The sequence below is a fragment of the Numida meleagris genome, chromosome 5 (assembly GCF_002078875.1).
Source record: "Numida meleagris isolate 19003 breed g44 Domestic line chromosome 5, NumMel1.0, whole genome shotgun sequence".
NCBI classification, from domain to species: Eukaryota; Metazoa; Chordata; class Aves; order Galliformes; family Numididae; genus Numida; species Numida meleagris.
Window position 1 is genome coordinate 41,437,123 of NC_034413.1, and position 21,310 is coordinate 41,458,432.

The 21,310-nt window shown below is 38.7% G+C and overlaps 1 protein-coding gene and 1 long non-coding RNA gene across 3 annotated transcripts in view; one reads left to right on the forward strand and one right to left on the reverse strand.

Annotated features, from left to right (window-relative positions):
• The window catches only part of HIBCH (3-hydroxyisobutyryl-CoA hydrolase), a 37,383-nt gene that overhangs the window by 8,491 nt on the left and 7,582 nt on the right, over nucleotides 1–21,310 (reverse strand). For both annotated transcript variants that reach the window (XM_021400398.1, XM_021400399.1), the window contains 5 exons: nucleotides 9,141–9,219; nucleotides 6,440–6,585; nucleotides 5,311–5,397; nucleotides 3,373–3,431; nucleotides 2,860–2,941 (listed from right to left, as the gene is read on the reverse strand). In XM_021400398.1, the coding sequence (XP_021256073.1) occupies nucleotides 2,860–2,941; nucleotides 3,373–3,431; nucleotides 5,311–5,397; nucleotides 6,440–6,585; nucleotides 9,141–9,219 (453 nt within the window). The remainder of the gene's footprint in view (nucleotides 1–2,859; nucleotides 2,942–3,372; nucleotides 3,432–5,310; nucleotides 5,398–6,439; nucleotides 6,586–9,140; nucleotides 9,220–21,310) is intronic.
• Nucleotides 9,226–19,943, forward strand: LOC110400500. The gene is made up of 2 exons (XR_002439893.1): nucleotides 9,226–14,664; nucleotides 19,403–19,943. It is a non-coding gene; the product is annotated as an uncharacterized LOC110400500 (long non-coding RNA).

Below are 21,310 nucleotides of genomic sequence, written 5' to 3' on the forward strand. Positions count from 1 at the left end.
GTGAAAAGCAACTCAAACGTGATGCTTTGCCGGTTTTGATCCCACTTAGGACTCCTGGTTGGATGAAGAAAATAATTCACTCTGATTGAAGCTTTCTGACTCATATAACCCCTGAAAACAAACTAATGCTATAAAGTAAAAGGTTTTTACCTAAGGTGTTTACTAACTCTACTAGGATTTCAAAAAGCGCGTCAGTACTCCTTACCTATTTGTAACTGGGTTAAAACGTGATTTAAATCTTTAAAATCGTTGGAGAAAGGCCTAACAACTTTACACGCTCCTTATTTGTGCAGTCTATTTTAGTACCAGACAGGTGGAAGCCTGCCAAGCAGGCACATCTGGGAAGTAAAAAGCAGCAGTACTGTAGTGTGGGTAGAAGAGGATACCTAGGATGGCACAGCTCACAGCGTCCCTGGATTATAGCAGAAGTGGTAATTCCACTTTATTAATGCTCAGAAGTATCTCTATATCCAAGGTGTGGATGCGCCAATGAGTACCGCCAAATTAAACTTTCAATTGCATCCCATTCATTAAGCTTGCTAATGCATATCAAAAGAAATACTCGGCAGGAAAAAAAGAAACAGAGAATAAACATTCCTGTCTCTCAATCATTCCTGGTCTCTGCATTTAACGGCAGAACTGCTGCTGTTCTTGTACCTGGACACTGAAGAGAAACTTAGGTTTCAAAGCCACAGGAAAATATCATCTGCGGACACGTCATTGGTACTGTGACCCTACTGACAAGGAAAGGACTTGCTTCACACAAGTCATCCAACTGCCATCCCGGATCAGATCTGTACCCTCAGACTGCGCAGCCCTGCCAGGTGCTCCCTGCCCCAGCTGCCCCTCCCGGCTCTGCCGCTCAGCAGTGCAGCAGGCCAGCGCTCTGTGCACAAAGTGCTCAGCCACGGCACGCAAGCTGTCATTCGTCCTCCAGCTGCCATTCATTTTAATGACGGCTCTGCTTCCGTGGCAAAACAAACCCTCCAGTCTAAATGGCAATCAATTTGTGGTGAAACTTGATTTATACCTGAATCTCCCTTTTTTTTTTTTTTGATTTACAGAAATCTATTTTCCTTCTGTGAAATGTCCCCAAAATGAAAAGAAAAAAAATATAAGTATTTAATTCTACAAACATTACTTGCTTAGTACAGAAATTGTTAGAAACTTGTCTGATGTTAATGTACGTGTTCACACTGACAAACCTTGTACCTACCAGGAAGTATTTTTTCTCAGCTTTCTGAGTAGACAGAAGCAATTTATGTTAACAAGATCTGATTTCTTATACAGAGCAAATACTAGAGAACTGTTCAGGCGTGACAGCCATTCATTTATCAATCGTATAAAAGAAAAAATCTGATATGAAGTCTGATGAAATTAACTATGCAGCAAAATATCCATATTTTTCATTCAGGAATTAGAAAAAATATATCAGTTACACAACTGTAATTTCAAGGTAGATGACATTTTAAATTTAGAACTTAGTTTTGTGAAGGAAGCGTGCTTCGTAAGCCACAAGGAACAAAAACACACTGCTTTTTTAGCAGGGAAGATGTAGGTTAGGAGGCTGCAGATGGAGCGAGTGAGCGGACAGGGTTTGGGTAATGGCAGCGGATTCGGTAGAACTAACAGCCCAGTTAACATATGCCAGTAACAAAGCACTTCCAGAATCCTCGCATCTTTTGTAGGCAGAATTCAGGTTTTGAAACATAAAATGACCGTACTGGGACCAGCTTGTTTGATACTTAATAGAATATGAATATGAGTGCTAAGTAGCTTCCTCTTTCATCCAATTTTGCTTTTGTAACCTGCACAATAAAGGTACAGAGTACTAGGCACGCTGCCTGGGACAAAATTCCAAAAATTTCCCGTCTCACAAATGTTTGAGAGTTCCAAGGACAAGACATTGAATCTTCAACAAAGAACAAAAATGTATGTGTTACTTTGAGTAATTCTAGAATACACTGCTCCAGGACCATCCTGAAAGGAGCGGGGACAGGATGCCTAATTCTAATGGTATTACATTTCAAAATTATTTTCCTTCTGTCCAAATGAAAGTCTGTAGACGATGGATATATTTTGTTTTACTACAAGTCAGGGCTCACTAAGACATAATGATTCTGTAAGACTTAACGACAGTTTGAACAAAGCTTTTTCTGAGAAATGCTTGCGTTCTATCCCATTGTAAGTAGCACTTGGACAGCTTGAAGACAGACTTTCACAAAGCACCTACATTCAGGTACGTAACAGGAGAAAGAGAAAACACACAGATTACATATAAACTGTTTCTTGCTTTTGAGGCTGAAGCATACAGGAAGCTTGTAGTATCACCATGTATTTTCTGACTAAAGACTACAGCCAACAGTCAGAGGGGCATTAAAGAAGATTAAAACCAACAACAACAAAAAACCTTTGATGATAAATGGTGTGCTATTTGCCCAGATGAGAAATCTGAAATGGAAGAAAATGAACAACATTGTGCTGGCACTGTTGTACTCCAACCCCTGGCAGTAAAATGAGACGCTGTAAAAGGAACCTTTGTTACCACCATCCCCTGGTCGTGGGAAAAAAGGGAAAAGGGCATTTGTTTTTCACTAGATTGCACTTTTAAACAACACACAATGGCATTTACAGTTCGTCATTCCACATAGGAATATTCCTGTCAGAGGAAAAGACGTACAATCCCACATAACCACGCATGAGAACTTGAGGATCACAGTCCAGTGTCCTACTGCTGTTATGGAGTGTTGTTTTTGGTTTGTTCATTTTTACACTACTAAGGCGGCTATCGACCGTTCCGCAGCATGAAAGCACAGGACCAGCTTAACTCTCTAACAAAAATAACAGAGAAGGCATTACCTCTAGCTGCTTCATGGCAAAAGGAGAACCATCTTGCTTTAACTTTTGAACAATTTCTTCCATGCTATTTGCGGAAAAAATACTAAAAGAAAAAGAAAATTAATGAATGAACTGTCTCACTGCTTCAGCCCTCCTCTCCCCTATGAAATGCTAGGAACCGAGAAATGAGAAACAGGAATGACCTTCTACCAATGAACATTAATGTACCTCATAACGTTTCCTTTTCAACTGAAGAATTACTCTCACAAAACCCCATCCAACTTCAATACAAAAAAATTATTTCAGTGTGCTAGGTTGCTTAAAAGAATGGTGCATGAATCAGGCTAGTATGTGCAAGTATTTGATATGCTGAAGACTGAAATATCTAATGAGCTTCAGACGAGGCACACCAAAAGCAAATATTTACATTGCTAACTTCAACGGCATGTCTGTCACCTTATCTGCAGAACACTGTTACTGGATTTATCTTCATGCTTTCGACCCAAAGGAACAAAAGAGAAGATTTCTGAATACCTGTTAATCTTCTCCATGTGTTCGTCAAGCACAAACTCCTTTTCTTGGTCAATTTTGGTCTATTTAAAAAGCAAATACATATTTTACTTCATTATTTCAGTTGTCTGAAAAGCCTACCAGTCCTGAAAAATGTCAGTGACTCGTTACGGAAATATCGTAAGATAAATGAACATTTAATGTTTGAAGATGTTTTTAATGAATTTGTTTTGCAGTACGTATAATGAACTTCTCGCTTCATCTTGTGAATGTCAGAGGTGTCATCGTAACACAGTGCTGGCTCTGAGCTACAACATACACATATTTGACTGTGTGGTCATCTTGTACACAGGTAATCACGGTTATCCTATCAGCACATTTCTACCAAACAGACCGAGAAAGCCAGTGTTGGTAAGTCTCCTCAAAAAACAGGGAATATGGAAGACAGGAAAAGGAGGTGTGCGGTTTCCCATACATATATGGATGTAGTTATGTATTTAAATTAGAAAAGGGCAAAGCAGAAAAAAATCCATGTATGTTTCTTCTCTCGGTCATTTTAAAAAATTTTATGCAGATAACTAAAAGGTCTGAGAGATCTGAGAGATCTGTGTGGAAAGGCCATCAAATATAGCTCTGCTGGCATGAAGGTGCCCAGGACATAAGCAGATGTTACAGCAGCAGCAGCTGAAAGCCAGAAAGAGGTTCCCCATCACTTCAGCTCTGGTAACAAAAATATGCAACTTTCTTTTCCACTAAATGTCATCTTGTAAAGCAGCATACTGCAACACAGAATCACTCCTTGTTCAGAGCTTTCAATCTATCAAAGTATTCGGTGCCACTGTGGAAATTAACTTATCTATATTATTTTTCTATTTAATCTTTACTTTTGAAAGTAGTATTCCGAAACAGAAATAGGAGGAGCAGGCACTGCTTATTTTAAATCCAAGCCACTGGGGAGCAATACTCAGGGTGACTAATTACAGGGAAACCCAGCTTGACTCCAGAAGCTCACTTCCTTTTGAAATAAACAGCCACTGGATAAACCTATTTACTCTCATACCCACAGTAACATGACGCCATTACAAATACCAATTACATCTTATCAGTGTAGTTAAATTCACCTCCAAAAACGACGGGTTTGTCCACTGGGAAAACAGCACATTTTTCCCCCTGAAAGTGTTGCTTTAAAGATCTCAAATGCTTTCAAGAGAACATACGTGCACTCTGCTAATGCATATCCTACAAATAAGTGCTGTGCTTATTTACAGACTTTTAATTATTTCAAAGTTACATACATGTAAAATACTTGAAGAATTAATGGAACAACTTAAGCCTGTAAGTTCAGGCTTCAAACCCTGTCTGCAGATGGTCTGTATCACAGTAATGCTAAAATTCATATCAAATACATAAAGGTAGCGTAATTCTTCAGGCCAACAAACAGAAAACATCCGCTTCAAAGCAAGCAGCCTAGCATCTCATATCTGGCACTCTGACTTCTGCAGCCTCTGGAGAACAACCGTGGTTCTTGGCATTTTGTTTGTACTAATCTCATGTGAGGATAATTCCCCAGCTTGCACTTGCCATCACGTTTTGCTAATGGCTATACATTTTGCCTTCTGCAAAGTGTGCTAAAAATCAAATAACAGAAAAAAATTAAACAGCAATGTTTTTTCTGCATCATCACGCTACCAGCTGGGAACCCATATATACACACTGAAAGAGAGAGTTTGCTGACCACAAGAGGAATTTTCAGGATACAAGATGAATGAAAAGTGAAAAGAAAAGGCAGACAAATTTTCTGCAGGCATTAGTGCTACAAAGTAATATTTCAAAGAGTACAAGGAGTTCGGAAACCCATTATCTTGTCACCACAGAACAAATAATCAGTAGCATGAAAAAGAATTCGTACTTATGTACACGTAAGTAGCATTTCTACTCGATTTCAGTAACTAATTGGATTACCTGCATGTGGTAAGAGTTCAGCAAGTCCGCAATATTTTCTTTTGAAGGAGATTTCAATGCTATCAGGTCTTTCTCTAAGTCAGGTAGCTACGGAAAATAAGAATTACAAGTAAGTAAAATAAAATGTACTTCTTGAATTACTACTGTTATGACAACAGTACTATACAGTATAAATGCATGTGTGTATTATATATATATATATGTAACTATACAGTTATCACCAAAAACAAAAATACAAATAATAATAATAAAGAATGCGCAATCTTTTGGTCAGGTCTTAAAGAAGTACCAAGTAAACAATACAAGGAGCTGGAGTTCACTTTTCAGAAGTGTCGAACCATCTGGGTTTGGGTATGTCTGCAGTGATTAGCAAAAAGCTCCGTTCCTGAGCAGCCTCCTCATGCAGTGCTGCAGCTGGGGCAGGTAAAGCCATCCTGAGAGCAGGAAGCCTGGCAACTATGCAGTGCTCCAAGTGGTATCTGTCAGCCTGCGTATCTAACCAGCTCCAGTGGTGCAGTCACACTGACAGTCATTGCTCTTCTCTTGGCAAAAGAGAATCAGATGCTGTTTCTCCTGAACTTATATCCACTTGAAGTACAGGAACATGATGAATGACTTTATCAAATATGCTAATTTTTACATTTTCTAACAGCCACTGTACGAAACAAATAGGATATTATTAAGGAGACTGATAAAGAACACATTAATTGGCTGTCATCTAAATTAGATACTCTAGTTGTGTAAATAACCTCTTGTTTCAGATACTGTGGTCTAGATTGCATCTAGAAAGCAAACAATTGATGTGGTAGAGGTGGTAAGACAGGATGAAAGCAGAGTGTACCACTTTTGAAGTAACTCAGTTATGCTCAGTTTATCATGCCCTTAAACAGCAGAATCATGGTGACAGCAACGTTTGCTCCCTCTTCAAGCAAAGCTGTCACAAGCTGGCAAGTATTGCAATGACAGCCTGAGAGTCCCTTACAGTTCCTGTTCACAGAGTGGGGCCAGCTACAGTAACTGTACTTCTGCACGTGCTCCAGTTGCTAAGAGCATAGTGGTGTGCTAAGCCACTCCAGCTTGTCACGGCGGCGCCAGGCTGAGCCCCTGTGAGCTCCAGTTGGCAGTTTACCTTTTCTGATTCTACGAAATGTGTGGCGATGCCAGCTTTTAGCACATCTCTTCCTTTCAGCCTGAATCCTGTCAGTCCAAGGAAATAGCCAATCTTTCCTGAAAGCCTTGGCAAGAAATAACCTCCACCTACATCAGGGAAAAGGCCTGTAATAAGTAGAACAAAACAAAAAAGAAAATGAGCAGAGAAGAACTTGTCCCAGACATGCACGTAACTCAGCACTTATTTCTGCTTGTCTCACTTTCATCTCCCTAACTTGGGCACAGCTATCGTGTCACAGTTTCTCTCTGACTTGGTTGGATATTTCTCTACCATCTAAACCCTTCCTAAAAGCAAACTCTTGAACACCTTCCAAATTGCATCATTTCTACTGGCACATAATCTACAGATGTGCCAGACAACTGTCGTCATTCTATCTGCAGCTATTCTAAAATGTTCGGTGTCTTGTTGGCACGCTTTAAAAGCCCTATCTTGTATTATCTCTGCCTCATCACCTACCTTCTTTTTTGTCCGTAGTCACTTTATGAATAGTCTACTCTGCATTGTCCCTCCTCAGTTTTAGACATCCTATCTGTAATGTTGATGCAAAGACCATCGTTTCATTTTATATTTCTATTCATCTGCATCCTCTTGGATTCCCTACTACTGCAAAAAAATTCCTTCACTTCAAAATGAAAATTCTCTCACAAATCCCTTCCAAAGCAAAAAGTCAGTTACATCATTCTCCCTATCCGTCAGGACTGCAACAACTTTTTCCTCTTTGCTGCAATTAAAATACTGATGCTTTAGCATCAGTTCTGAAGCATTATTCTTCCTGTGGTCCCATGAATTTCCCTAAGATTTCAGAGGAAAAACCATCTTCATGATTTATAGGGCGCTTCCCGTCTGCCCTTCCTCTTCAAATTTTACTCCTCTTGTCCCTGTTGTATTTCCCTTAATTCTCTCAGTACTGCTTCCCAGATCTTTGTGCTAGCTATTGGGTTCCTCAATATATTCCATATACTTGACATTTTTCTCCTTTTGATGTTTTTAACCAATCATTTCTCAAATCCCTATTTAAAAAGAAAATGAATGTGTGCTGGGCTGGCCAGGCCAGAAGCCCGTGCCTGTAACACCGACCTGCAACCTGAGCTCCAACACAGATGCAACAACACACCTCACAGTGAAACAGTCTGTCCAGCTGCCAAGCATCCCCACCTTTTCTTGCAGCTGTGGTTGGAGTTTTGTTTGCAAATGAGTTACAGAAAGCCAAAAGTTTAGATATCCAAGAAAGTGCTAGTACTCCAGCAGCACCTTACAGCCCCTTTCTGACTTTCACCTCTTGTTCTTCCCACCAAGGAAAGCTTGTCCACACCCTCCCACATTTAAACTGCATTCCTATTTTATCTTTATCAGCAGGAAACGCCTACAATCTAGAACTTTTATTTTTATTTCCAAAATGGCATATAAATGTCACTTTTTATTTACGGTGGCGTGTAAGTAATGTAGCCGCTCAGTGAGCACTGTTTTCATTTCACCAAAAAGGTACAATGTCTTCTGAAAGTGACCATACAAACAATTCCATTAATACAGTCTCTCGGCAGCTAGACATTTTAAACATACACCTCAGAGATCAAAACAGCTAAGCCCTTAAATCCAAACAGGTTTCAGTGGTTTTACTTTAATTGATCCTAAAAGGGTTTTAATTACTTTCCTTCATAAGCAAGATCTAAGCTTTTACTTCACACATCTTCACAGTCTATTTTTGCTTCAATAAGTCCCTGTAAACACAAGAAATGTATGTAAAGTACATCATTTTTGTTAGCATAAGACTACCTGTGTATTTACCTTTGAAGAAGAAAATAAAGAAGGTGTCTTTATTATTAGAATAATTTTACATGCAAAAGAACGACACCTTTTGAAGCAATCTTTGTCAACTTTGTTGGTAAGCAGGGAGGTGGGAATTAGACACAGAGAAAGAATTAACGAGCGTCCAGAAGTCAGACAGTAATACATTGTGTGGATACTCTGTTGCTACCAGTATTGTCTTCAAGGGGAACATGAATGATTTCACATGAAGGTTCACTGTGATCTGACTTTTCTTGAAGGGCATTACTCTCTTTATGTAGTTCAGGGACATAAAATTTGCTAACATACATCTCAAAGCTGACAAAGTTTTTGTAGGATCAAACATCATAAAATATAAGTTAGAGGATGCTACTTAAAAGGAACAATGTAACTGTGATCTTGCACATAATCTGTACACAACTAGAATGGGCCTACAGTGTTAGTCCACAAGAAAAACGAGAATTTCAACATTTGTTTCATTAACACTGCAGATGAGGTGGTTTGTCTCATGCTGAGTTCCAATCGTAATAAGGTCTAGCACATTTGCACCGGGATCTTCTGACTTTATCTGCTTACATCTAATAGCAAATACTTAGTTCCTCACATCTACTTCCATTTTTAAAAAATTGTGTCCTGATAGTTTTTGTCAGACTAGACAGTAGAGCCTGTTTTAAGAACCTCAGTGATCAACAAAATTGAGACAAGTTCTTATCAATTTAAAAGAAAATACTTTCGAAGTATGGTCATTTCCAGCTCCTTTTTAAGAAACTCACAATACAGCCGCTACTTTCAGTCAACCACGTCTCTTCCTACTTACATGAAGAGTAAAACTTGAAACACATTAACGTATGACAACTTGTTAAAATCTACTTACCTATTGCTGTTTCTGGCATTGCAAAGACTGTCTTTTCAGTTGCAACTCGGAAATGTCCATGGACTGAGAGGCCAACTCCCTGCACATGGAACCCAGACCAAGGAAACGGTTACAAAATCACCAGGAAAAATAATCACAACCATTATCCTACGCAACACACTTCCTGCTCTCCTCTACAATTAAATAATGTTACATTTACCGTGCACATCTCAACAAAGTATTAAAAGGTCTTTTACGGTTCAAAGACAAAGCGTTATGCTACCTCTACGGTTTGACCAAAATAGCTTTCTAGGCTTTTTTGCTGATTCATATGGAGATTAACTACAAATAGCCCAAAGTGACAGCAATTGTGAATCTCCATTTGACAACTCAGGGAGACAATGCTCTTTTGCCAATGTTCTCTCATCTACCATTTTTGCACATACTTCCAACTATCTACAACAAAAAAGGACCATCGCTTTCGGAATATATGTGAATTGCTTGAACTTGTAATTATAATGCTTTTAAAATAAATAATATTTTATTATTATTATAATGTGATAATTACCAACTTTATCAATACAGAAATATTCTAAGCAGGAAAAGTCTTCAGCATTTACTCATTAAAACTCAAAGTCTATGGTCAGAAACTCAAACCGTCTTAATCTGGGGACTGTAGCTCTTCAAGTCACAAACAGAATCCACGTTGCTAAGTACCTAACCCTCTTTGCTCGCATTTTCTCATTTAGGCAGAAAGCAGCAGCAAGGCACAAGAAAAATATGCATTTTCATTTCAGAAAAGGTGAACATCATTCAGAGAAATGTCGATAGGCAAACTGACATATTTAAAGAGAAACAGTTATCTGAAAGGATTACTACTTTTCAGGTCACTTCCGTCAAGAATATTGGAATTACTTGACACTACCATAACAAATGGGTAAAGGAGTTTCACTTCTCAAAGCCATCTACAGGATACATACCAATACAAAATCTGTGTTAGACTGAACCTAGAGACAAATACTACCTATTGAATATTTCACGAGAAGTGTCTTTATACAAATATTTTATCTCTTTCTACTGTTTCAGCTTACTTCCTTTCCTCTCACTGTTAAATTTCCACGTTTTCAAGTTTTGAGTAACATCTCCAGCTGTTTAGATATTAGAAAAACAGCACCTCATGCAGGTAAAGTCCTTAACCTTCATGATATTTTGCATTTTCCAACAAAAACAGTGAGATTAATTGGGTGATGGAATCATGCTGGTTGTCTTGTATCACCCCTCTCGCTTCCCATGTTGGTAGTTCCCTGGGTCATCCCTTCTACCCTTCTTAAAAATGGGAGTGACATTGCCTTTTTTCCAGTCACTAGGGACTTCACGTGATTGCCATGACTTTACAAATATCAATGAGAGTGGCTCGGTGACTACATCAGCCGATTCCCTCAGGACTCTAATACCCGCTTGGAACAGCATTACATATTTCATATGCTTTTAAGGAGACAGTAGAATGTATTTCCATTTCACTTTTTCTAGAGTTCTTTGGGTGCATTTTACATTAAAATGTTAAAGTTATCTGATGCTAATAAAAATGACATCCATTTCCTTGCACCATTCTCAAGCATTCTTCCCAGGCCTCCTGTACAGTTCTGCCAGAAAGAAATTAATTGTCACCACTTATTCCATCAGGTTGATGTATGATTAAATTTGAAGACATCTTCAAGCGTGTTCTTTTTTTTTTTCTGTAAAATGAGTATCTGCCAATCTCAGATTTTAATATAAATTTATGAAGCTTTTAAGATTCCACTCTAATTTCTGAAGAAACAGACACTTAAGGTTTCTGGCTCTTGTATTTTATATGATACCCATAGACCAAGCCAAATCTATACATGAGGGACTTCTTTATCAAGGAGGCAAATACCTGAATCTTATTTGCATAGGGTACAGTCAATGTCTCATCCCTTATCTGTCCCTCAGTTCTCTAACTTGACAGGTTGTAGATCTCATCTGAGGAGCAAAGGCAGACGCCCTCTGTGTGAAGATTCGTTCACTCATAAAAAAGCTCTAGAATTCTTGAATCAAGTGGAATTGTGCCTCCAGCACTTCCAACGCTTCATAACATCATAGCAGCATTATTTCCACTGCACTGAGTAAAGCCTTTCCTACAGCGGGAGAAAGCACAATACTTCTGCTGTTATTTTTATGCATGCTCAGCAATAATGACGATATTTTTATAAAGATAACTTGGAATAAAATAAATCAAGTCCATTCTGCTTTTTCTAATGATAAATTTGTGGGTTTTTTTCTAACCCTGAATACAAGTACTGTCTATCTTAAAACATTTTCTGGCTTATGTTCTGGGCAATCAGAAGTTTGCACAAGAAAAAGGACTGAAATGTTCAGCTGAGTACTGAGTAATAAAGAATGGAGTGCAAACTCCATGAAGACAGCTTCTCTTCCCAGTTTGTTCCTTTTTATAGTGATAAAAATAACTGTAGAGTTTTGCTAATAAAAAGTTGAAAGAAGTAATTTTCTTTTGAAAGAAGTAATTAAATCTGATTTCACTTTCTCAAGTGACTTGGCTGTAATTGGATTTGTTTTCTAGATAGCCCTCAAGTTTTATAGCACAGATAAGAGTTTAATTCAGATACACATTTAAAAGTCTAAAATTGCATTTTCTTCTTATTCACTGTAAAGGAAATGGCATGAGTACATCCATACTTATTTGAAGATTATTTCAAAACAATCCAAAACTAAGATAAAACCAGGAGATAATGAGTTAACACTCTGAAGGTACAGTACAAAGCCCAGTGATTTCTTAAACCGATGATGCTTTTGTATGTTTATGTGCAGCTTCCCAAATGGTTAATACATTCACTGCATGCATTTAACCTTCTTTGTCTAATCCAGAGGACAGATGTGTATTAGTTTAAAGGACATGAGGCAACAGCCTCAAGTTGTTGCATCAGCAAAGGTTTAAACTGGCTAGCAGGAAGAATTTCTTCATGGAAGTGCTGGCTGGGCACTGGAATGAGGTGCCCAGGGAGGCGGTGGGGTCCTCATCCCTGGAGGCATTTAAGGGATGGCGGAATGTGGTGCTTAGTGATGTGGTTTAGTGGTGAACTGAGCAGTATTAGGTGATGGTTGGGCTTGACGATCTTAAGTTCTTTTCCAACGTAAATGACTTTATGATTACACATCTATGGTGAATCAGGCTTGTTTTTCAATCCAGATGATTTATCTTAATTCTTGCTAGAAACTTTTTTCCCCCACTGGCAACTGAACGCTTTCATTTTGCAAGAGATACTTAAAATTTATATTGGAAGAGAAGGTGTTAAGTAACAACCAACCAATTTAATTGACCTTTCTGTAGGGTTTCTATATGAATTAATCAAAAACATACATAAAAGCAGAATTAGTGGTCTGAAAATGTATTGTTACAAATTGATAGGCATAGTTATTAATATCTTAATATTAATAATATGGTGTGGTTACACCTTTGGTATTAGAGTCAGCTTACCTTAAAAAGGCACATAATATTACAAGCAAATCTCTTCCACATTTCCATTCAAATTCATAAACTGGCTTCTGAAAAAGCCAATAAAGTATCTGAATTTTACTTTCAATACACGTGATTCCCTACTCGATGCTGTATTTCAAATGTCATTATGTGACACTTTGGAAAATTTATCATTGATTTCCACTTTTTTATGATGAATGCAAAACCTTAGTATTCTTCCAGTGGAACAGAACTGATATAAACTGAGCAATAGGATACAGCTACTATAAATCTTCAAAGTTAAGCTGCAGCTGAGAGGCTGTATTATCTTCAACTGAGAATGACCCACGTTAGTCAGTCAGAGAACATACCATATCTAAGGAAGATACTAAAAAAACAAAGACCACCACAATAGAAAATCCCACAGAAATACACCACAACAAAATGGTGCTCATATTCACCTGCAGAATCGAGCACTGGAGTTATTAACTGAATAACATCTGTTCACATACAGAAAAGCAGATCTGCCTCACAGGAAAAACATAAATTACACTTTCCTGGGTAGGGACTGCTAACATTGCAAAGGAATCACTGCCTAAGAAAGCATAAGAGATATAATAAAAGAAATACAAACATCTTCCATAGGCTGTTCAAGCAAACAATTTCATGATAATACTAACATGTAGTAAGTCCTGTTGGTAAAAAAAGTTCAAATGCAAGTGTCAAATTCAACTAGTCACATTTTTAACTAAATGAGAATTCCTGGTAGGATCAGAACCACAAAAGAAATGTGGCAATCAACAAAACAAACTGGGCATGATATAAGAAAGGGTAAATATATCTGAAAACAGATGTGTAGAAAAGCCAATGTGCAGCAATTTTTGTCTGCTGCTATGTTCTCAAAAGCATTAGTGGGCAAAGCGAACAAGATGAATTGATTAAAAAAGCACCAGGAGCCTATAGCTATGCTAGATCAAAAGTCACTGAGGTAAGACCATTACACCCTGCATCCAGACACAGCAATTCTTAAACTGAATCAAAATTAATCTTCATTCATCATTAATGTTATGGACCACCTCAAATGATATAGTTCATTTTTTATCTGTAGATATAGGCAAGATGACCTAGTGAATCAGAGAAATGTGGCATGTGTGGGACAGCCAGGGGATCAGGCCCGGCTAGCAAAGGTTCAAGAAAATTGGTCCTGCTTGACCAACCTCATCTCCTTCTATGACCAGGTGACCTGCATGCTGGATGAGGGAAAGGCTGCTGACATAGTCTACCGAGACTTTAGCAAAGCCTCTGACACTGTCTCTCACAGTGTTTTGCTGGAGAAGCTGGCAGCCCGTGGCCTGGACAAGCGTACTCTTCACTGAGTAAAAAGCTGGATGGAGGGCTGGGCCCAGAGAGCAGTGGTGAACAGAGTTAAATCCAGCTGGCGACCAGTCACTAGCGGTGTTCCTAGTGGGTCAGTAATGGGACCGGATTTGAGATCTTTACTGATGACTTGGACAAGAGGACTGAGTGCACCCTCAGTAAGTTTGCAGATGACACCAAGTTGGGAGGAAGTGTTGATCTGCCTGAGGGTAGGAAGGCTCTACAGAGGGATCCAGACAGGCTGGATCGCTGGGCTGGAGAAGGTCAAACCTCTAAGATAGTCCGTGCTATGAATGTTAACCAGTATTTGATGAATACTCCGATGCTTCAGTGCACAGAACACTGTATGTTTCCCAAAGCTTACTTATATCTCTGCCACAGATTCAAATATAATGCTAAAAACCCCTCTAATTTACAAATATCTTGTAGGGGAACTGTCAGGTCAGGACGTGAACTGGTGACTGAGCACCTGTGCTCAAAACCTGGGCTGTGTCTGGCCCAGGGAGCACAGGCAGATTGTTTGCACCCGTGCTCCCCAGCTGACCAGAAGGGGTGGGCTGAGAGTGGAGCCTCTCTGGGCTCATATAAAGGCCTGACACTGAAGGGAAAGCATCTCTTGGGCCTGGGGTGCTTCATGAGGAGTGCTGTATTGCCAGAGAGTCCTTTGCCAGCTGGGTGAGTTTGTCTCTTCTTTCTGCATACGATTACTGGCCTACCTGTTGAATACTTTGCTTGGTATTGCCAAGTACCTGTCAGAAGCAATTTTGCTTCTTTGTAATCAGAGCAGTGATCTACCAGTGTAACTTGCTGTCCTGACTTCTAATTATTTAAACAAATCTGATTCAACTACATTAATAGTAATCCTTTGGGTCAGTTTCTTTCTACAGTGAAACTTGAAAACTAACTACATGGACCATGCTGCAAATCAATGCCTGTCTTCTAGGAACAGAATTTAAACAAGACTTTGAAAATCCCTTTTTTGTTTTTTTTTACTAAAAGCTAAAACTTATCAATTACTTTAAACTACTTCTACTAGGGTAGTTGCCTGCAACAGCTGTTTCTCCCCTTGCAGCTAATCCACTGGTACTGATCTAGTCTTCTAGTGCCAAATGCTTGAGTTGCAATCCTACCCCCTAGACCACACAGAAACAGTAGTGGCAGTCAAACATGTACCTCTGCAGTAAGTAGGCTGAGCTTCTTGCTTTTTCACAACTGTATTCTAATTTGTAAGACTTATATTTAGTGACCACCTTGACTTTTAAATTACTTCTAAAATTCTGGAAGGCAAGCATGTCCCTCGATTCCCCTGAATCACCTAAAAATGCAGCTACTACAAAAAAAATCTGTATGTTTTAATAGGCACATCTTGATGTCTGTAGGGACGGCCAAGGGATGTACTTCAGAAAGGTGTATCCAAGGAAGAACTCAGCTTTTCAGTTTTCTGTTAAAACTGAAGAAATACTTCTTGTGGTGCTCTTCCCATGCAGTAGAGCTTTATTTAAACAGGAGCATAGTTATTTAGGGTGACAGGCACAACCTAAAGGAATGATGATGTAATGGTGTTTTTCTTGGGGAAAGAAATGCATAAAAAGTAGAAGAAAGTAGCCAGACACTCAAACTAACTCAAGAAGAAAACATGTATTCATGGTAAGAGGGAAAGCTATCAGAAATATGAAAGATAGAGGGGAAAATAATTCTCTTCAGACTTTTTCCTTTGAAAATGAAGGAGAGGGAAATAATGAGATGAGAACTCATTCAATATGAGACTCTCTATGAAGACCTAGAACTAAGGAAAAATAGTGGAACTTGTAGCAAGAAAGACTGGTGTTCAATGAAAAGAATGAATCTATGCCAAAGCATGCACAATCTCCATGGTGACACCCAGCAGTGCAAGGTCAGGAAAGGCTTCTATAATTCCATGAATGGAACCTCCTGCAAACATACAGAGGCTACACGCATGCACCTTATTTAGAATGCATAGCTTAAAACCTCAACTTTAGCTTCAGAGTATACAAGTGATGTTTCATCTATGATGTGATCCCTGCCTCATTACACTGCACAGAAATTAAAAGGACATTCACTCTGTGACTTGAAAACATTAAGTGCAGTACAACCGTATAATAACAACATCTGTGCAATGAATACTAAGAAAATCTGCCTCTTTCTAGGTGTAAAATAATAGTATTCCTTTTCATATTTTCCATTAAATATATCAGTCATTGCAGGTGTGAGAGAGGAAGTGGATTTTTACTTGCTGTAGCATTACTGTTGTCAAATCCATAATTTAAGGTACTTGTACTTGAGACAGTGCTTTGTAATTAGCCCTCTGAGGAAAAATGCTACAGGCAAATTAGAGTATTCAGTAGTTTTCTCTTACTGATGTTGGTAAGTGCTGTTATGTTAGTACAATTAGCTATGAAATGAAGAGTGCCATTTGTCAGATCAGTCGCAGGAGCTTAGCAGGCAGACCTACATGCCAGATGGTAAGGACACTGTAATTTCAGCAAAGAGGGAATCCCATTTTGTTCTTCTTTAGCTTTTATAATATAGAACATTGAAAACAGTGCTAAGTAGTACACCAGTCAGTATCAGAAAGGTTTGTTTCAGGGTACAAGAAATACCTGTTTACAAAATCTCATTCTGTTTTGCAGCAACTGCAACAAACAAGCCACAGTTTGGTTTTTCTTTTTTGTGCAGTACACATGCATGAGTTTGTAGATGAGGAGGGCAGCAAGAGAACTACAAAGCAGCTTATCCAGATCTAGTGTGACAATTACTTCAGGGCAGATTTTAGGGCATAAATTAAACCAAAACTGACTGCAGATACTTTAATAATGTGAAGGGACTTGAACTTTCTGGAATGTTTGAGGTAAAGTTTCACAAAGATGCCAGGCTCGAGTTGAAATAAACACTGCAAACTCCTCAAAAAAAAAAAATTGGTAATTCAGAGTTATGATGAGTCTTCATTGCTTAAAGCAAAGTAAAAGCCTAAAAGAGAAGTATTCCCCTTTTTATGGAAGAGCACTAAAACATTGCCTTTCTCCCAGATCATAATTCCTCACTAAGACAAGTGGGCTCTGTGTGATGCAATAGAGAATAATTATGAGTGGAGATGCAAACTTCAGCTCAGCAGTTACCTGCCTTAAAGATGTACGTTCCAGGTCATGACACGTGACTTAAAAGAGGAGCCAGATTCCTCTAACAATAAAAGCCACTAGAATTCTCCACTGGAATGCAAATTGCACCGACACAATTGAAAGTTAAAGCCAAATGTTAGGTACTCAGTTCACCTATTCTGCTACAACCTAGAAGGCTGCAGCAATATTGAATGTGTCTTCCAGAAAGGAAGAAGTCATGTACAACAGAAGGAGTTTTTCCAATCTGTAGGGCTGGCCGATTGCTAAATGGCTCTGGCGTGGGTTAAGATGATGTTATGGCTCAGAAAACAACATTATGGAAAAGCGTCCTGTTCTGAGCTGTAGAATTTATGATACTTCCTCTTAGGCAGCGGCTTCCTCAAGTAAACAAACTATCAAAATGCAGCCTAGATGGTATCACTATGGAATGAAAGGCACAATGACCTGAAAACATGTTTAAGATACCAGCAGTTCACAGCCAAACAGAATGTACCTCATCACAGAAGCCGATCATTAATAAAGTTCTATTTTGTATTCTTTCATTAGTTGCTTGGATGCTGAAATAATGAGGTTTCTATTTAACTCTGAGATTACATTTTGGGAAGGTACGCACTTTGAAGGCAGGATAAGGATTTAATCTCATTTTGGAGAAATGGTGAAATAAAGATCAAACAAATTAATGAAATGAAAGCAGCTACATTTAAGAAAGTAAAATCAAATGCAGAGACTGCATGTGTGTTCTCTATGCAACAAATGACTTATTTTCAAGATCATACAGCAACCATAAACTTAATACAAGTAATAATGCAATTCTGTTGCAAAAAGAGCTACTTAAGATATCATGCTACAGAAGGCACTAAAGGGCAGAAGTGTATCCTCTTCCCAGATTTAGTTCATCGGGGAAGTCCGACCTGCTTGATGTGGTGGGGCTATAAAAGGCAAGAGTAGATGATTCAGGTTTCAAGGAGGAAGTGTATTTTGGTTTTGTTTGTAGAGCCTTTGAGATAAAGGGTAATTCAACAGAAATAACTCTTTGATGTACAAATTCCATTCAAGGAGGAACTAGGAACTGGTAAAAGTGGTAAGGAAATTCATTGTGATGGTATTTTATGTTGTGCAAGAGTGATAGCTTTACAAATACGTAGATGTGGTGGCCTCCTAGTGTATGGTGCTTTGTGATTTGCATGAGTTATCTGTGGCAGAATATCTCTATAATGTATGAGGGATAATTATTCTGCTCTACTTGGTGCTGATGAGTCCCTCAGCTGAAATACTGTCTCATTTTTGGTAATGAACTGTGAAGTACAGGAATTGGAGTGATTCCAGAAGTTTGCAAGAGGACCAAGGGGCTGAATCTGTAGTAAAGAGCAAATAACTAGTCCTATCCCAGTGAAAGTGGGGTGGGTGTGAGAAAGGAATAAAAGTACCTCCAAAGGTTCTTAGTGAGCTGTGACTAAGACAGGAATGTATTGACTAAATGCACTCAAGTTTTAAATTAAGCATGAGGAAAAGAGGAAAATTGTGGGAGAATAATTAAGCATTAGGGTGAGATGTCTAGGAGAAACTCTATTCTTGATGTTGGAGACTTTTAAATGCATTAGTTGAAAATCTGGTAAGCCATCATCAAGCTATATTTAACACTTATTCAAGTGCAAGGGGATAACCTCAGCTCTTACTTCTGTAGTCGAAAACCTAATGTATTTGTTATTACTACCCGAGTGACTAACACAGGCTCAAACAATACTTTAAACAACTCAAATAGTTATCTTAAGGATGCTTCATCTAAGTACCTTAGATATAGACTCTCACTTGAAAAACCCTTGCCAAAAAAAAAACCTGTGTTGACAAAACTAATGGAAAGCCACTCATGAACCCAAACAGTCAAAAAGTTGCTTTCTTATACTGACAGTAATTACACTGAGGTCTCTCTCTGTTGAAGAGAGAACAAAGCAGTCAGCACTGCATGCCATCACCAATGAGGCCTGGTACCTGGGGGAGTGGGGGTAGAAACAAGGCTGATCTCAAAGTTGCAAGCTGTATTCAAATTTCAACCTTCCGTTACTCTTTCTGAATGTGAACAGCAGAAGATAAGATTGTCACAATCTCTCATTTTTGAGGAAGTAAAAATCTATGGATAGAAGGCAGTTGACATAATTCAAACAATAACTTCTACCAACATGAGAGCATGTGCCTGCTGTGCCCTTCAACAACATACGCCCTTTATCAGTAAATGTAATATTTACAGACCGTTTCAATTGTTTCACTATTTTTTCCAGTAAAATGCCACCATCTTTGCTTCATCAGCTGTTACCACATGATCCTACTGCCCTGAAGCCGAATAGGTACAAAAAGATTACAGAACACGTTTATATGGAATTTAGTTTTTGAACTCTAACACTCCAAGAAGCTGCAGAAAAGAAGCTCCACAGCCCCATCTGTTGGCTGATTAAGCTCCCCAGTGTGCCAGTGAGCAGCCTCCATACAGCGCTGAAGTGGAACCAGTTCCTTTCTGAAGATAAAATTCCAAGTTCCATTACAAATCTAAGATAGCTGAGAATCAATAGCAACTTCTACTACGTGAGCACACAGTAATGGAGTTTTTAATATATCACTGTTTTTAAACAATTTTGAATCAGAATGGTGCATTACATAATCATAGTGATGCAAAAGGAGCATTTGCATTTTTAAGCACAGCTAACATAGATTTGCTTGCATGTCTATGCATAGATAAGTGGTCTAGAGTTAAATTCAAGTGTTCTATGATTTAAGCCTAAACCATTAGCTTTTAAATAAAATTTGAGTCACTAGCTTTATTCACTTACATGTTCACTGTGGTTCATAAGTGACAAATACTGCTAGCTCCCTCTCACTTGTAGGACTAAGACTGTGAGCATATGAAACAGATTAGATATGACCTGATTGTGTCAAAAATATAGATTGTTGGCATCTGAGTAATTTAAAACAGTATCTAATTATAACGTGAATAACCCCCTTCGTATGAATGCAGTCCCAGTGAATAATTACAGTAGGATAGGATATTTCCATACAACAAGCAGAACAAGATAGTAATATGACAACTGCAAGGGCTGTTGTAGTGGGACTGATCTAAAAACCTTGCCACAGTGAACCTCTTTGTACTGCAACAGAAAACAGCCACTGCAGCCTCAAGTTTGTGTTAGGTCAGTACTGATGGGGGTCCCAATGCTGAAAACAGTGGGGGAAGAGGGTAAAATATGATAGCAGTTAACAAACTTCTCTTGCAAAAGCATTGGTCCATTCAGACAAATGAAACCTAATCTTGCAGGCAGAGGAGAGCTGTCTGAAAGGAAGGCAGCTCAAAACTAACACAAAGCATACACAAAAAATGATAGGTACTGTGAAATGTGACTGCTGGCCTCCTTTTGTTAAACTATCAGCAGATACCTCCATGGACTGCAAATGAGAGGTAAAAAACAAAGTGTTGATGAAAAGGTGCGCTCCTGTAGGAAGGACATATCTTGTAGTGAACCGCATCTCTACTAACATGCGCAAAATAAACAGCACTCAAGGTTTCTATGCCTTTCAAACACACCGTTCCCACTTAGCTCACAATCATAGTGAGCAATCTGTGGGACCTCTAAAAATACACTGGCTGCTGGGCAGTTCTACTTTTTTTTTTAATAGCTCTTCATAGCTTTTTTCCCCTTGATAAATGTATCTAGCAAGATCTCTGGGGCTCAGCAGCAGAGAAGAAAAGAGTAAAAAGAGCAATTGTCAGTTTTTTATGATAAACTGAAAAGATCACAACCAAAACAGACAAAATGAGCAAGGGAAGACAGGAATTGAAGAGTCACAACAGGTGACGGATCATGCAGTGTTCCACTTCTTCCACCTCGTCTTTGACAAACTTAGTTCAAGTAGACAGTAGGTTGTCTGGTTTTCATATATTAACATGAAAGACAACTACAATCTGAGTCTGAGACCTTGAAGTGGTACTGCAAAGACTCAAATACAGCATGGGAACCAAAATCCCAACTGGCAGACCAGACTGAAGAGTGGACAAAGAACTCTGAATACACACTTCATCGCCATCAAAGCATACAGGCTTTGGAACTATGTGCTTGTCTCATCTCTTTATTATTTTTTCTAATTTCAGAAAGCCTGAGGCAAGAAAAGACAAAATGCCTTTTGCAAAATAGTGGTTT